This window comes from Leptonotus elevatus, chromosome 13 (genome assembly GCF_054856555.1).
Source record: "Leptonotus elevatus isolate MCC_2025b chromosome 13, RoL_Lele_1.0, whole genome shotgun sequence".
Classification (NCBI taxonomy): Eukaryota; Metazoa; Chordata; class Actinopteri; order Syngnathiformes; family Syngnathidae; genus Leptonotus; species Leptonotus elevatus.
Window position 1 is genome coordinate 1177388 of NC_141251.1, and position 17409 is coordinate 1194796.

The following is a 17409-nucleotide window of genomic DNA, read 5'->3' on the forward strand; positions in this document are numbered from 1 at the left end:
TTACTGTTGCATGTTATTGCAATTATTTTGTTATTACTAGCCTCCCAAATGTGACGAATTCTTCCAGCATCGGTGTTGTGTGAGCGTTGGTGACTGCTTTTGGAGATGTTCGAGCGCGCTTACGTCTCCCAGGCGCAAGCAGGTTCCCAGGGTGTGGATGACGTCCTCGGCCAGGTCGGAGTGGTCCGAGTCCCACACCAGGCCGATGGTGATGATCTCCGGACTGTTGAGGAGGATGCGAGCCATCCGCAGCTGCTGGCCGCACTGACTCTGAGGAGGAGACGACAAGCGGGAATCTCAAACGGGGCGGCGAAGGACGTCGTTCGCCTCAAGATGCGTCACGTTTCTTACGGGACATTTGCGCAGGTCGCCCATGCTGGCGTTCCGCAGCAGCTCCCCAAACATTCCCGGAGTGGCGTTCTGTCGGCTCTCCAGCATCTTCACCGCCTGGTTACTGAGGAACACGAGACGTCGAGGACAATTTGAGTAGTTGAATTTGTTCCTGAGACAAAAATGACTCCAAAGTGATCGTTTTCGCATTTTAATGACTAAATGTCTTTACTGTTATATGTCCCAAATGAAATGTCATGATTTGAAACACGTTTCCTGAAAATGTTCCTCACACTTTTGGAGTTAGAGGATTTTTTCTCCTAATTATTTTGCCAAGCCTGCAAAATTTCACGAGTTTTCGTCCATGTTTAGACCCTCAAAATCAGCAAGCTTTTTTGGGGGGGAGCAAACAGTGCGTTGCCACGGTAACGGCATTTAACTCATTGACTGCCATTGACGGCTATAGATGTCAAAAATTCATTTGAACTATTTCTATTAGTTGATTTTTTTCCCACTTTTGTAAACAAGAGCATGAAAACCTAGATTTTTTTTATTGTTCATTTAGAACAGATATCAAATTTGCGATTAATCATGAGTTAACTAGTGACGTCATGCAATTAATTATGATTAAAAAATTAAATCGCCTGACGCCCCTAATTTTTAATATTCTTTTATTTTTTAATCGCGTCAGGCGATTGCATTTTTTAATTGTAATTAATCGCATGACTTCAATAGTTAACTCACGATTAATCAGACGTCAAAAATTCATTTGAACTATTTCCATTGGTTTAACATTTTTTTCCCCACTTTTGTTAACAAGAGTATGAAAACCTAAAATTATTTTTTGTAAATTTAGAACAGATATAAAATTTGTGATTAATTATGAGTTAAGTAGTGAAGTCCTTTGATTAATTATGACGCCTGACGCCACTAATTTTTAATAATCTTTTCTTTTTCTTTTTTAAAAAGAAAAGATTATTAAAAATTAGGGGCATCATTTTTTTCGTAATTAATCGCATGTATTCACGAGTTAACTCACAATTAATCAAAAAAAATTTTTTTAATCTGTTGTAAATTTTTTCTAGGTTTTCATACTCTTGTTAACAAAAGTGGGGAAAAAAAGTTCAACTAATAGAAATAGTTCAAATGAATTTTTGACGTCTATAGCCGTCAATGGCAGTCAATGAGTTAAGAAGAAATTACAACTTTGTATTTCAACATTATGAAGGCCTGCATACTCTCCTGAGCAAATACAAGTTAAATTTGGTAAACCCGCTGCGAAACCCCCCCCACTGAGGATTAAAACATGAATTTTCTTTAGCCAGTAGGTGGCGCTACTACTACAATGCAAAATGAGTTCAATCAGACGAAGATATTTAATACGCATTTTCAATGAAAAATAACAAAAGCATCTTAGTGTCTTAAGACTTCCATTTATTGGACCTTTCACAAATTGTAAACATGTTTATTATTTCTTAGTCGTTTGTACTGCATGAAGGTGTGTTGCTCTGAGTGTGTTCAATGTTTGTGGATTCAAACCATCGAATGTACGTTTCGGTGAGCAGATAATCTTGACGATTTTTTTTTTTAATGTCCAGAATGTTGTCGTGAAACAGTTCTAGAAGTAGTTTTACGTGTTCTGGTATCACAACACTGTGTGAACGTACACGACTGCCATCGTCGGGTGTGTGTACATACATCAAGTTGCAGCAGCAATGCATGATGGGACTTACCACAGGGAGGTGGTGGAGATGTAATGGACCATCTGAATGAAGGGTAGCGGGTCTGAAGATGCGCCACAGCTGCTGCACACACACTGAGGCACACAAGAACACGTTGACGTCAGCTTTTTTCCCGTCCCGATTGGGCGGTCAGAGAAAAACTGATGTTAGCGACGCGAGTTAGCCAGTTGCCTGCCTCGGTAATAATTATTTCCACTATTTTAAGTACAAGCTAGCTATTGTAGCTGGTAGCGAAAGCTCATTTTTGAGGGTTATATTTTACCATTACCTTGAATCATTGCATCATCCAGAAGACACTTTTTGCAAGCACATTTTCCTTCTTCAAACAATATTTAAAAAAATAATAATAATCCCAAGTGACGACATTTTCGACAAGGTGAAAAGCTCGTACCGCTGAGTTAAAGTTTTGCTGTTTTGAAAATGACTTTTTAAAAAGTGTGGTAAAGCTCGAAACCAGTAGCCGACCCATGCATGAGTGCTAATATGAGGTGGATTCAATCGGGAAAGTCCGCACTGAAAGCCGAGGTACCAAAACAGTATCAACATAATGATAATAATAATAATCATAACAACAATGATTATTATGACACGAGCTGGAGCTGCACACCTGCTCAAAGAGTGTCATGGCAAACTTCTGGTGCGGGATGCAGTGCCTGGCCGTGCAGATGTCTTCTTTGGACTCGTCGGCGATGTGGAAGTGAATCCTCATCAGGATGTTCTCCTGCCACAAACAAACGAGCCGGCGTCACGCGCGTTTGTCCCTGCGGCTCGCGAGGACGGACGGCGGACAGGATGTGGAATCGCCGACCGCGACGTCTTACAAAGCACTCGGCCGCGTCGTCCATGATGCCGAGCTGGAACCTCTGCTCGTCCTGGAAGGTCTTGGCGAGGGCGCTGCGGAGCGCGTCCGACGGCAGGACCGTCTCGCTGCTGTACTGGAACTGGACAAAGATACTCTGAAGAGGAAGGAGAGAAGAAAGTTGGAAAGTGCGCCGGTCCCGGTTGACGGACGTGAGCGGGATCGACCTTCACCTTCAGAGCGCAGAAGATGCACGAGTCCTCCATGCACTTGTGAGACGTCAGCTGTCTGAAGCTCCGGCGGAAGATGTCCAAATGCCACAGGACCTAAAAGACAAACAACGCAGTGGAGATGTGAATACATGATAAGATTGACATTGCGTTATGGATGCTGCTTTTCCTATCTGAATACTTATCGATTCTCATTGGAGAAGGGAAGAAAATAGACAAAAGATACGATCATATTTTTGGTGTGACGACAATTACTCGATGAATCATTCATCTTCAACTATATTGATAATTGCGCAATCATTCAGCGCATGGCCCCCAATATATTCTAGTATGTTCTATATTCTTAAATTCAATATATGTATAGTCCACATTGAGGGTGATATGCAACCGCTTTCAAGGCGTTAATGGCTCGACGCTAAAAAAAAAAAAAGACAAATAAAACCGCTCCATTTCCAGTCCCGTCCGCGCGATGCGTTTGTGGCCACCAGCCAATCACATGGCGGCGTAAAATCAGCGAAGTCGCCGAGTGGCCTGAGGACGTGCACACGAGTATAAAAGAACGCAGGCGACGTGACTGTCAAAGCGTGTTCTTCATTTCTCGCCATCTGCCGCAGCCAAGAAAACATCTGGACTCGGGAGAAGACGACGAAATGTCACCAAACGCCAACACGCCAAGCGTGCTTGGCATCCTCCGCGGTGACTCATGTCTAACTAAAGACCAATTTCCTTAATTGAGACTTCAATTAATACCTAATCTAACATAACAATCTTACGTCCATGCAGATCTTTGCTGCATGAGATTGTTGATATGTTCGAGCAAAACATTAGTGCAATTTTAGCAATGAACATTTTTTTAAAATCACCCAGTCAATTTAAAATGGGTAAAAATTGCTGATTTTTTTTTAACACACTACAACATAAGACAAAGTAAATAATAATGACATGACATAAAAAAAAGTGCCAATTTTTTTTTAGTTAGCCAAATACTAAAGGACGAAGTATTATAAAACAGTCAAATGTTCTGCCTGTAATTCATATCTTTATTTTTGTAAGCATTGAATGACTAAAAAAAATTAGTGTTTTTTTTTCATTGCATCGTTTTTTTAATTTATCAGCCGATTAATTATCTGAATTTTACTCTGTCAAATATTGGAAACTGAATCAGCCTCCAAAAAGTCCGGCCCGACTCCATTAAATAAGTCATTGATTATATTTCACGCGGTTAACAACATTTTTCAACCAATTCTATCAATTACCAAAAATAATGATCGGAAAAACGTGTGACCGTTGTGGATTATCGAGTCTTAATGTCTTCACAACACAGATTGGAATTCGATTAAAAGAACCATTGACATTTATCTGACTGTTATGCAGTAAACTATGTAAATAAATGAAAAACAGAAGGTTTAAAAAAAGAAATAGGGACGTGATAGCCGTGAAAGTGGTTGATGACTTTGGGCGTGTTTGTTTGCTCCTTCCTGTTCCTGTTGCCGACCCCCCACAGGCGGGCATATGTCGCTTTGTTCCCGCGGGAGTCGTCAGCGGGGGGAGTCACGTGACCTGCCTGCCGTCAGCGCAACGCCCAAACGGGGAGGCAACCTGCTCCTTTTCACCTCCATTTGGTCAACATCTCGCGTGGGATTGACGGAATTTGCCCTCGCGTTGTCCGGCCTGCCCGCTTCCGCTTCGTGCTTATCAGATGACAAATACCGACCAAATGTGATCAAGGCGTCGAGTCAAAAGTGCAAAACTGATGACGAGGAGCCTTCATGATTATCGGCACAGCATCAAGTCACACTAAAATCTTCGAGTCATTACTGATTTTTTTTTACCAGATATCAGAATAAATGCTCTCTTTGTTACAGCTAATGTAACAACAACGTCAAACACGTTTAAGCCTGATTGAACAATAATAACATTTCCTACTTTTGTTGCACGATATAAAGAGGTCAACTATATCTTCTCCGTCGACAGCCACGTTGCTCGTCGAAGCGGTGCAGAAGTCACCACAAAAAGATTCAAGTTGACAGATGCGGATTCGTTGTCATCCCTCGATGCGCTTGCTTTTCTCTCAAATTACTAGTTCCGCAGGGCTCCCTTTTAGCTACTTGAAAGTTTTCGTTTTCTCCATTTGATACACGTTAGTTACTATGTGACACTACTACAGAAAAAATAACAAACAAGTTCGCCCAGCCTTACCACATTGTATCCTGCAGGCCACAACTTGTCCTGGTCTGAGTCCAAAAAATGGGCAAAGTCGTTACCGTTTGCACACCTCTCTTTACAACCATCAAGTGATTATTGATTGATAGGCCAGTCAACATTCCAGACGCACTTTGATGCTCACTTTGTCTTCACAAACGATTCCTTTCTGGACACTTTCAACAGATGAAATCAATTCATCCTTCATCACTAGTCGACTTGATTTTCACAAAATGTGTCAAGTGTTCAAGCTACTTGAAACGCATCCAATCTCATAAAGCTGAATCAATCAATAAAACTGATTTGTCACCAGCCAGACTGCGACGAGTGCACGAGAAAAGTGATGTCAAGTTCGACGCCTACTGGGTGAGATTTCCCTTTTAAGGCCCTTTCTTATAAAGTTCTTCTTTGGAGGCATCAGATGCGATAGTTGAACTTTTCAACAAACTGGCTCAATGTCCGTTCATGAGTTGAAGTGTTTTGGGCCAAAGTTTTCCTGAGGATGAAGAGCAACTGATCCTCTTCCTCTCCTTTGTCCCTCATCTTGCTTCCAGACGTCCTGCCGACTCGCCCGCTGCGATGCGGCGAGTCGGCACGGCACCTCCAACCCCCCGCCCTCCCGCGGATCGCAATAACTTTGATGAAGTCCACTTGACGCCGAGCACGAGGAGTGACGAAGACGAGCGTCTGCACAGGCCGCAGGTCGCTTTGCCGAGTGATGACTCAGCGTTAGTGAGCTGGCATCCTGCGCGGGGGCGAGTCTAACGTATAGAATCGAATCGCATGCGTGAGTCATCTCTGGAGGTGTGAACTGCGCCCTGACTTGAGCCCGACCTCGGCAAGTGCGCACCCGCTCATCTGCCAGTATCATGGTGGAAAATGGAAGCAATTGTTACCCAGTTAATGACTGCTTATCATGGGGGATACGTTCAAGAACACGCAACTTTTAAAAGGAACACAATGAAGTGCAAAGAATTCAATTCAATACGGCTTCAAGTAATTTTGTCATATCTGCCATGTGAAGAGTTCCTCAAGCCGTTTAGTGTGTGACGTTTAATTATATCTTGTTTTGAAATCCATGCTTTTAATTTGGAAGGCTGCTCTGTATTTGCGTTTCCTGTTTCACGTTCTCTGTTCATTACAAATATAATGTCGTATGTGTAGGAGGTGTAATTAACGTCTGTGACGGTCTCAAAGTAAACGACAGCGTTCTATTTTTAGCGCCAGCTCCACAATGTCGTAAAACACATTGAAACGCAGATCTAGGTGATATGCGTCACAACAAGAGTACTTACTTATTCTCAGCAACGCACGCTGCCGGAATGAATGAAATGAACAAGGGTTACGTCATAAGGAGACACGCATGAAAAGTCTTTCTGACGGTTCCTGACCGAAAAATGGCCACAAGAGCGTGGACCGATACCGGCAACGACACCTGTCGCAAGTACCGATACCATGAAATGTGCCTGGTATCGGCTCGATCGGCACTCGCCCGTCCCTACCATTAACGATATCATTTTGTCTGAAGAAAGTCTGTTAGCTTCATGCTAATATGTAATGGAGAATGCCATGGACAAGCGAACAGAAATTAGCATCTATATGAAGGTAAATTATAAATTTTCAAACAATTGTTACAGAGCAGCAGCATATCCAGAGAGCGCATGCACCCCCGCTTGGGATCGAACCCTGCCAGCAGTAACGCAAACCCACAAATAATGAACCTCCCCTTTATGCCGACCTGTTGAAAATCGGACTTCATGGCAGTCCATGACTTAATTTTATATTCTATTTTGCTTTTAGTGTGTGTGTGTGTGTGTGTGTGTGTGTGTGTGTGTGTGTGTGTGTGTGTGTGTGTGTGTGTGTGTGTGTGTGTGTGTGTGTGTGTGTGTGTGTGTGTGTGTGTGTGTGTGTGTGTGTGTGTGTGTGTGTGCGTGTGTACCTGCAGAGCGCTGTTGAGGAAGCAGCTGTTCTGTCCCGGCTCGTTGCTCAGTCCTTTGCTGGGAGCGATGGAGGTCATGGTGCGAGGCGTCAACATGCCCGCCATTCCTGCCATTCCTGCCATCCCGCCACCTGCGCCGCCGCCGCCTCCTCCTTCCAACCCCGCCATGCCGCCGCCGCCCGCCGCAAAGTAGTTACGCTTCCAGGACATGACGGACTGCGCGCACGTCTCAACTCTGCGTCACCCGGGCGACCATTTTCAACGCCGCCCGATCTCCGACTGTCGGAAATCACCGACTCATAGTCAGAAACTCCCAGACAAACATGTTACGTGACTCCAGGTGCGAGCGGGAGAAATAATCCAGGAACTCCAAATCCAGTTTTTAAGGACGGCGATGATGCGGACTCACGAGCGTTCCCATCATCCTCCCGGGTGAACTTTTCGCCATCCCAGTGTTGAACTTTCACCTTTCAAGCGTCCCATGAACCAGCAAGTTCAGAAGTCAGTGACGACACCTGTGGGAATATAGAGACAGTCAGATCTGACTTGAATTAGATGGACCATAATCATTTTCACTGTAGACATGAATGGAAATGCCATTAACTCATTTGCTCCCCAAAACGTATAAACACGGTCCATAAATATGACCATGCTCCCAAAGACGTATTTATATGTTTTGTTTTAATGCTCGAGCATACAGAAGGTTTTGTTGCAGCCTCTCAACTGAAGAGAATGCTTGAAGCAATGGTCGTCATTACAAAAACGGCCAACACAGCAGAACAGAAACAGATAGAAATATACTTTCTTTTCCTGATGAAAAAAGAGATTTGAATCTTTTTATAGCAAAAGAACACAATATTTTGTGGGCCTGGCAAAATCAGTCAAAATCCAGTAAAACATTGGGAGCGAAGGGGGTTGCTTCAGTGAAAATATATATAAAAATATATTACTCAGGCAAAAACTTAATTTTCCAATTCAGTGATAAATCAGATAAAAAATTATAATAATTGTGGGTTCCGCTGTAAATAAATTTTAAGACTTCAATGTCTTCGAATCGAGTGCAGAGAAGTGAAGGAAATCCTCGTCGTCGTCGTCCCAGCAGAGGAACAACAAACACATGAAACAGATTTGCTCTTGCTGCTAAACCACAATGAAACACACACACAAGCACATGAAATCTGGGGATGAAAGACAAAGACAGACGCCGAGGACAAAAAAAAAAAGTGCCTCCGTCACCACAGCAGGACATAATGCAAACATTCTTTATTTACTTAACATGTGACATGTTTACTGTGTAAATACGTCACGCTATGTATATGTTTGAGCAACTTGTAAAAACTACTAACTACAGAGACACACACACACACACACACACACACACACACACACACACACACAGGAAGGCATCAATGAAAGTACAAGTCTGACCACACATCCATTTTTTTTATAGCCCTTCCACTGGAATACGTTCCAGACACACTTGCAATAAGCACAAATATATTATGTTTTTTTTTGTTTTTTTACAGAACAGTTTAGTTTTACCCCAACACATGCTTTAAACACACTTCAACTTATCGAACGTAACAAACTTATCAAAAGAAACGTAGCATTTCTTAGTGCCCGTTTTCACTCTCACACTTCTCCAAATAAGAACCACGGCCTCCAGATGTTTGTCACACCTAATTCAAGTTTACGGCAAAATAAAGATAAATATAAATAAATAGCACGTTTTATATTTAGACAGCAAAATGTTCAAACGTATTTTGTATAAAGAAATGCTAACAGATGCTCTGAACCACCACAAACATGCTAACGGAAACTAGAATCGATGTTACGCTAATTCTTTAGCTTCAGACAACTTCTATTTTAACACGCACGGAGCAGCAACACATAAAATCACTCTGAATCTGTGTGTGTGTGCGTGCGTGCGTGCATGTGAGTTTGTGTGCGTTGTGGAGGTAACACGCAGGTCAGAACGGAGGGAGGCGGTGAGGGATTATCCTGATCTGTCTGTGCGGGATTACAACGTCTGTCTGCAGCACCTCGCCTAACAACTTTGTTCATCTAATTAGCGGTGGCGTGCTAGCTAGCTAGCTAGCTAGCTAACAGAGGAGCAAATGGCGCGCATGAATGAACGGAGGCTGGCTGGCACGCCGATTAACTTTGCTGCACTCAACTTAACGGCTTCAAAATAACGTGAAGTGAGCCAAAGTGGCAGCAACGGAAAACGGTTGCCAAGACACGCGAGCCTCAAAGTGAGTCTGGAATGTTGGCCAATTATCAAGTGGCAATCGCTTTCCAGTCTTTCGGACCCGAAACAGGACAAGTTGTGTGTCACTAAGTATTAGTAACGTGGCTCAAATAGAGAAACAAGAAAACTTTCAAGTAGCTAGAAAGGAGCCCTGCGGAACTATCAAAAGCACTACAACATCAAGGCTACCCGATTTCATCTCTCCATTTGAACGTATTTGTCAGCAGCTTCTGTCGTTCAAACGTTTTTCGCCAACCTGCACCGCTTACACCAAAACGCCTAAAAAAACGGGTGCACCCAAAGTAAACGTGAAGCTGTTCTTCAACCATTTGGACTATCGGGTCTCTTTTTAAAGATAACACTTTGAATTTTTCTCTCCAACAGTCAGAATCTGTTTAAGCTCTACTGGCAAAGATTGAAACTTTGAATACAAAAAAAAAGAAAAAATAATCGTATGTTCGTCAAATTATTTTTCACAAAATCTGCCTTGAAAATGAATGTAGAATGTCGTGCTGGACTGGAAAACACTACGATATGAAAGCAGCACCAAATAACGTGGCTATATAAATGTGAAGGGTCGGTGACGGCGAACAATTTTCCCGGAATACTTTCATTGGACTCTTTTCAATTATTGTTATCTTTAAAAAGAGACCCGAGAGAGAGAGAGAGAGAGAGAGAGAGAGAGAGAGAGAGAGAGAGAGAGAGAGAGACACCTGCTCGCTCGGAATGATAACAAACATGATTGCAAATATAAGACGGCCTGTTTACAAAAACAAGTCATTGTTGTTGCCAATTTGGTGATTTGATCAAAAATACCACCTGCCACTTTGAATGTCATTATTTGCTTTTTTCTACAAAGTGAAGGAAAACAAAACGAGAAACTGAATTTTGTGACAATTATCAGCCATTTTTATTTCAACGCCATCAAACCAGCCCTCCTGGACGTCAAATGCGTCAAAAACTGCTGTTGAATGTCACACGTGACGAGTGCAGCGGTTGCGCAACTCAAGTTGCTTCAAACCCAAACAAACAAGGATAAATAATTCAAATTGTTGCCTCTGATGTTGCTCTCATTCAGTCACAAAAGCCACAAGAGACGATGCCACTTCAATAAAACACATTAATTGGATCAAAGTGCATCGTTGAGCGCTCAGCGGCCTCGAACCACCGGCCCGCGTGGGGCCATTTGGTACCGGCTCACACACTCAAAAAAGATTGAAAGTGGAAAAGTACTATAATGTACGACGGCGTATGAGGGCCACGTATAAATAATTTTTTTTTGGGTGGGGGCATAATTCCGAGAGAAAAAAAAAACTCAAAAATGTGTGAGTTCATGAAGTGGCACATTTGCGAGAAAAAAAACTTACAAGAAATACATATAGCGTACTACTCGGATGTTTGTGGCAATACTTTTCGGTCGGGTTTTCAAAAAAGCAGATAGTAATGGCTCGGGGTGTGAATTGCGTAGGACCTAACGATTCGATGCCGATTAATCCCGATATAAATCTATAAATTGATTATTGCGATTTTTTTTACCCAAATTTTGGAAATACGAACCAGTAAACTTTGTATGAAAATGTATTTATTTATCTGAAACTTCAGGCTTATCTGAGCCACCGTGATTAACAAACAGGTTGTAATCTCTTTCATGTTTGAACAGCATTGAAATGAAAAATTAAATCTTAATGTCCCATTAATATAACGTTCTTCCACGCTTGAAGTGTGAACCCTAACCTTAAGTAAGACGTTGTGTTGAACGTTTAAACATCGATTCAGCCGCATATTGAATCGATTCGAGAATTGTGCACTGTAATATTGCGATATGTTGCTGAATCGTTGATTGACTCTCAAGACAAGACAATTTCAGCAGCTATTCTGAAAATACAGTTTATTGCTAGAGTGGATTCTTTCGTACTGTGACAAGTTGACAAAAGAGACAATGTAGCTTTTTAAACCTGAAAAAAAAAAACTTAACAGGGCGATAAATGAATTACAAAACAAATTCATTCCGTGACCAAGTTTGTGACTCAATTTACTTGTACAGCCCATCAAATCAATTTGCGTCCATTCAAATGATTTTGAAACGCCAAACGTTGGAGGACAGCCGCTTGAGTTGGCGTCACACGTCACACGGCCGCACACCTGTTTGCTGCCGCAACCAATCAGAGCGCTTGCATTTCTCCAGCTGCTTCGAGGTCATTTCCTCTCTCTCGCCCTCTTGCCAGCTGAGGCTGATCTGGCACCAAACTGGTTATGTAAGAAAACACCAGCGCGCGCGCACGCACACACACACACGCGCGCAGACATGCTGTAATCGCCTCCGATTGGCCAGGCGGGCCGGGCGCCATCCTCTTGCGGCCGTCTGGCGTGGACTGGGAACGCTGGGATGCAGCCAAGCCTGGCTTAAGACGGACAGACAAATGTTGTGGACAACAGGCAGACAAACACGTCGCTTGCTGACTCATTTTCAGCAGGCTGCCGATTGCATTGCTAATGCTGGCGTTTACCGGAAAACAGTGAAGGCATCTGAGAAAGAGCATATTTGACCAAAGAACAACAACAACAACAAAAAGCAGCTCATAAAGCACTTACAGGTGCAGAGCTGCAGCTAAACATTTATTGAGTAATCTGTCAATTATTTTGTCGATTAATGGATCAATTGGAAGACGTTCCCATTTCCATCCCTTTATCCAAAATCGAATTAACAGTTCAGAAAACATTGGGATTGTGTGGTTTGATCGCTAAAACGTCGGAAAACAGGCAAAAGTATACATAATGCATTGATGCTAACGTTAGCAGTGCTAGCATCGGACGCAAGATGTAACGTGAGAAAAACGTTTCCATATTCCAGACAAGAACGTGAAAAAAATGTGTGAGTAATGTTGATGTCATATTTGTCCTTGTCAAGCCTGCCAGACGGAGATGAGGGACTCGGCACCGAGGACAGAAATAAGAGGGATTATAATATTTTTCAGCAATTTTTCATAAGCTGGTTTCCCCAGGACTTCTTCAAAGTGTGCCTCCATTTTCCGTCTCTTGCACGAATCTGTTAAGTCTGCGCTGACCTGGTTGGCAGCCGTCGGTTCTTGCAGGGGCAACATTTGGGGGCCTAACGACTAAAAAGGACAACTTGTGAATATCCCCGCCGCCGCCGCCGCCGCCGCCGCCGACCTTCCCCAGCAGCACCAAAATAACTCGGCGACAACTTGGAAATGTGGAGCACTTCAATGACAACTTCAATCCGGCCAATGAGAAGGAAGAATTAAACTTGTGGATGAGCCCACAACTCGAAAATATTACAAACTTCACGGAGGACATTTTAGGAAAATGTTTGCATTTTTCCCACCTCAATTTTGACTCAACGTGAGAAGAGAATATTGATGGTCAACGTATGCAAATGAATTCATTTTAGTGGCCGTTTCCACGCATGCATGACAATACTGTAAAGAAATGCGAGTGTGGGGGGTCAAAAGTTTTGGGACAACGGTTTGAATGCTGCCACCTGAAAAGAAAGTCGTCATTCTCAGGAAAGCACACAAAAGTCTTGCGGGCCTTTCGGGGTGCTCGCCGCCGCCGCCGCCGCCGCCGCCGTGCCGTGTCGTGCTCGCATTGTTCTCTTTGTCCCACTGCAGAGCAGCACGAGCGGCATGAGCAGCCGCGTTCACAAGTGCAGCGAGCAAAACTGGGAGCAGCGCGCGCGACCGTTTCCCAGGAACGCTGCCCCACATCAACAGAAACTCATCATCATCATCATCATCATCACTACAACAACAACAACCCTGGAGGAGGTCCAACAGGTTGTTATGATGTCACTATTACATGCAAGTGTACGTGTCATTTCACTCAATTGGCAGTAAAGTTATTGGAATACCCACAAAATGTCAAAAGATGTACTTTTCGACTAATAACAGTGTGCTGCTTTCTCATGCCCCTTTAAAAAAGTCACTTTTCCACTTACCCTTTTTGTACTAAATAATAACTACCCTTTTGTACACAATCTCAAAGCCTTTGAAAACACAGCAAAGCATGCTGGGACGTGCATGACAAATCATCAAGAGAGCTATTTTTCAGGAAGAAATGTTACAAACTTTCATGTTGGTGTTTACCAGGGCTGGAACGAATTCAATGAATTTCCATTCAACTCAATAAGGAAAGGTGACTTGGGATCCAAGCGTTTTGAGACACGAGCGTGGTCACGTCATGAATTAAACTTTTAAGTGAAGGCGTCGACGTGCCGAGCGTGTGAAAAAAACACTGCACTAAAGTTGCAGCCGCAGCCTGACTCCATTCATTCATTCATTCATTCATTCATTCATTCATAGCTTATTCACGCATCACTTGCACATTACAAGAAGACACACGCAGACGCGGAATCATCCTAATCGTAACAAGTGCGCAGAAGCTGCCCATTCACAAACGGGCCAAACTGCGCAGCGATTCTTTTTCCCCTTTTTCCAAATGCGTCACACACTTTTTTTAAAAAAATCGATTCCCCTCCTCATTCCCCGCGTGCGCGTGCACACAATGGCCAGCGAAGAAGGGGGAGGCGAAGGGCACAATCCACCGGGGAAGGGGGCCGATCAATGTATTCTCACGCCAGCTCCAAAACCAGCACGTCCAAACGCTTTTTTTTTTTTTTGCCTTTCTGTCCTACTCGAGTCCACGTGAACGAGGCGACGTGAAAACGGCGATTTTGTCAAGCGAATCGGGCGCGGGGCTGCCTGCCTGCATCACTACTAGCATGACATCACTTCCAGCAAACTTCACCGACAGGCGAGCGGACGGCGGCGGCGGCGGCGGCGGCGGCCCGGCCGCCACATTCGTCCACTTGACGCCGACTACTGTCGCTCGAGTGCGGGGGAGAAACGTTGGCCGGCCGGTCCGGCTATCGCTAACGTCACTGAATGAGACTTAACGGTCGCCCCGTTCAAACGTCCGGGTGCAAGGGGGGTGGAGCAGGGGAAGGGGGCGCGCTTCTCTACGGTTCTGCGTCCGGTCTCGGCTGACGGCGGCGGTCTTACCTGAGGTAGCAGTCCGGGGTTAGAGAAGGGTGAAGTCGGCTGGTTGTTCTGCGGATGCCGGTCGGGACATTCGCTCATGCCTGATGTGCGTGTGAAGACAGGAACGACGAAGACCAGGAAGGAGGGGGCGGGGCTACTACCTGCGGCGCGGGCACGCCAGCGAGCACGAGCACGCCCGGACGACGTAAGCGTATGTGAACATGTGTGTGTGTTTACTTTTTTTGCCCTCCATTTCAATGTCGTCATTGTACTTTCATTTCATTTTTATTCGTGATCCCTGGCATGTTTTGGCTGGGATGATTTATTTTTTGGTCTATTTTATTTGTTGACTATGTATCTTGTCCAATGTGTTTTATTGCAGCCAATATATTGCAAAGTTATGAAAGATACTTCATAAATAAAAGTAAAATAAAGACTTAAACGGGGGGAGCACACATAAAAGCTACTTTTTCCCAAGCTGTTTTGCTAAGATGCTAACATATGCAACTCATTTATTTTGTGAGCAAATCCATGCACAGTTTTGAGAAGCATATTGCTACCACACCAGGAAATATAACTTCATGACCAAATTATAACGTGGTAAATCTCTCACATTTAATGTGATAAGTTTCACATTATAACACGACAAGTTTGATGTTGCATCATATACATTTAAAGTTACTAGCTATGTACCGGTAATATGCTACTCTTATGTAAAAGATAACAATAATAAGACCAAGATTTAAGATTTAAAAACACACACACACGCAACACAAGGGTTTCACCATTGGCCTGAAATTGCTTTGTTTTGTTTTGCCAAATATGGAATGCAAGGCAGCTTTATTTAAATAGCACATTTCATACACAAGGCAAGTCAAATGTGCTTCACAACCAAACGCACGACACTTTAAAAGCATTTACATAACCTAACAGTTTAAGTCATTCAAAGTAAAGGAAGGTGATTTTAAAACACAAGTTCCTTCAAAAGCCAAAGCAAAAAGGACATCTTACAAAAATGACTAAAAGAACGCACATTTTGTTCCTGGCGTGGCAATGATACTCGTTCATAACCAGCCCACCTGGAGCAAGCTCTCTCTCACCCAAGTCAGCTGGGATAGGCTGCACAGTTTACATGTGATCCTAATGAGGTTAAGCGATAAGAGAAAATAATGGATGAATGATTTGATCAAGTGGCATTTACTGTACGTGATGTAGTGTTCGTGTTGGATTGTCCTCTACAAATGAGCTTGTCCATATATCCGTTTTAAAAAATCAAATGTGGCCACTGAGCAAGAAAAGTTTGCCTAACAATAAATCCAATCCACATCACATCTATGACGTGTGTGCGTGCCTTTCCGCATCGATTGTACTCGATCGATCCGATGGGAAACATGCTGGTGGGCGCTGCATGTCGGGGTCATGCGCTCTTGTCAAAATAACTTCCCGTCAGTACTGCGTTGTTGAAATTTGTCCTGGAAAAAAACCCAACCAGGACATCCGCTTCCCCTTTTGATCCGAACGTACTGCTAAGCAACGAGTATCAAGTCATAAAAGTCGCATAGAACAAGCAGGGATGTCATAAAGTGCGGTTAAGATGCTCCTTTGTCCGTTTTTACAACTACAGCAAAGCACCCCGGGGTTCAGAGGTCGCAGCACAAGGACAACAGCGATTAGCGAGACGCCGAAGCGTGAACGTGGACGCTGGCGGGAAAAGAATATGACAAATGAAGAATGATGACGTCATTAGCCACGGAGGCCTCGTTAGCATGTTCACAAATGGTTATTGTTGTCATAATCGGGTGTATTCATGCATTCATCAGCCGACTAAAACAAAACCGCATGCTTAATATTCACAAAACGGAATATAATACTTTGAAACACAAGAACCACAAAAAAAAACGTTTTAACATTTTTGCCAAATATGAAATTTGAATGAATGGATAAAAACGATTGATCACCCGAACCCTAGCCGTGCTTGATTTTCAATACATTTCCACATGACACCATTCTAATTACTTTAAAGTTCATTTATTTTTTTAAATCCTATATTCTATATATGATCAACATTACAACGAGATGCTGTATTATTTCTTCCATAACACGCATGTTCATCACTTTTTGTTCCGGATGCTTCCTGTCAGCTATGATTTGCAGTTCAATGAAGTGATCAATCGAAAGGATAAAAAGACACGGAGGACATAAAGGGAGGCGCCACAACGTCCTGCTCATTAAGCTCACATTCCGAGACAACCATTAATGATGGGAGCAGCCCAATTCAAACCAGTCTGTTGTGTATTGTGTACGTAAGTGATGCCGCTTATGAAAATAATTATTCGTCTTTTGTGCACCCCGGCGACACTTGTGAGGAGTAAGCGGTTAAGAAAATGGCTGGATGGAAAGGATGTTTGTGGATGACAAACAGGTTCAACCAGAGGCAGCGTAAGCTCATCTGTTTGAAATGATGACAGAAATGGCGTTAATCGGTCATTACGAGTTGAACATGTTTGAAGTATCTTTAAACATGGGAAAATGTATTCACAAGCAAATCTTTGAATTCACTTTGCATGGTCTTTAATTTCCCTTTGAGTAATGAGTTTCATAAATAAAAGTTGAATTAGTCCTTATTTGTGTTCATGTTTATTTTATGTTCTCATAAATGTGTGTAGCTAGCTATATAATAAAGGATTTAAAAAAAAAAAGGGGGTTGTCAAAATTAAAATGATCATTTGGATATGCTATTTAAAAAAAAAAACTTTCTTTATCTTTACGTATATTCATTTCACCAATAAATCTAATCGAATCTAATCTAATGGCTACGAGCACCACAACTGTTATCAACTGCTACTTTCACGTTTTATTCCACACTACAGGTTTGTATTTTACAAATAAGGAATATTGAAAGTAAATGTTTGCCTT

General features: G+C 43.0%; 1 protein-coding gene across 3 annotated transcripts in view; it reads right to left on the reverse strand.

Annotated features, from left to right (window-relative positions):
- Positions 1–17409, reverse strand: part of LOC147163392 (ubiquitin carboxyl-terminal hydrolase 54-like) — a 31797-nt gene that overhangs the window by 12788 nt on the left and 1600 nt on the right. For 2 of the 3 annotated variants that reach the window (XM_086093119.1, XM_086093120.1), the window contains exons 2-8: positions 7243–7757; positions 3105–3197; positions 2894–3028; positions 2680–2793; positions 2064–2146; positions 352–454; positions 124–270 (exon numbers count right to left, since the gene is read on the reverse strand). In XM_086093119.1, the coding sequence (XP_085949245.1) occupies positions 124–270; positions 352–454; positions 2064–2146; positions 2680–2793; positions 2894–3028; positions 3105–3197; positions 7243–7452 (885 nt within the window). In that variant the 5' untranslated portion in view covers positions 7453–7757. Of the gene's footprint in view, positions 1–123; positions 271–351; positions 455–2063; positions 2147–2679; positions 2794–2893; positions 3029–3104; positions 3198–7242; positions 7758–14514; positions 17398–17409 lie in introns of those variants that run through there. The other variant, XM_086093118.1, reaches the window with a different exon arrangement.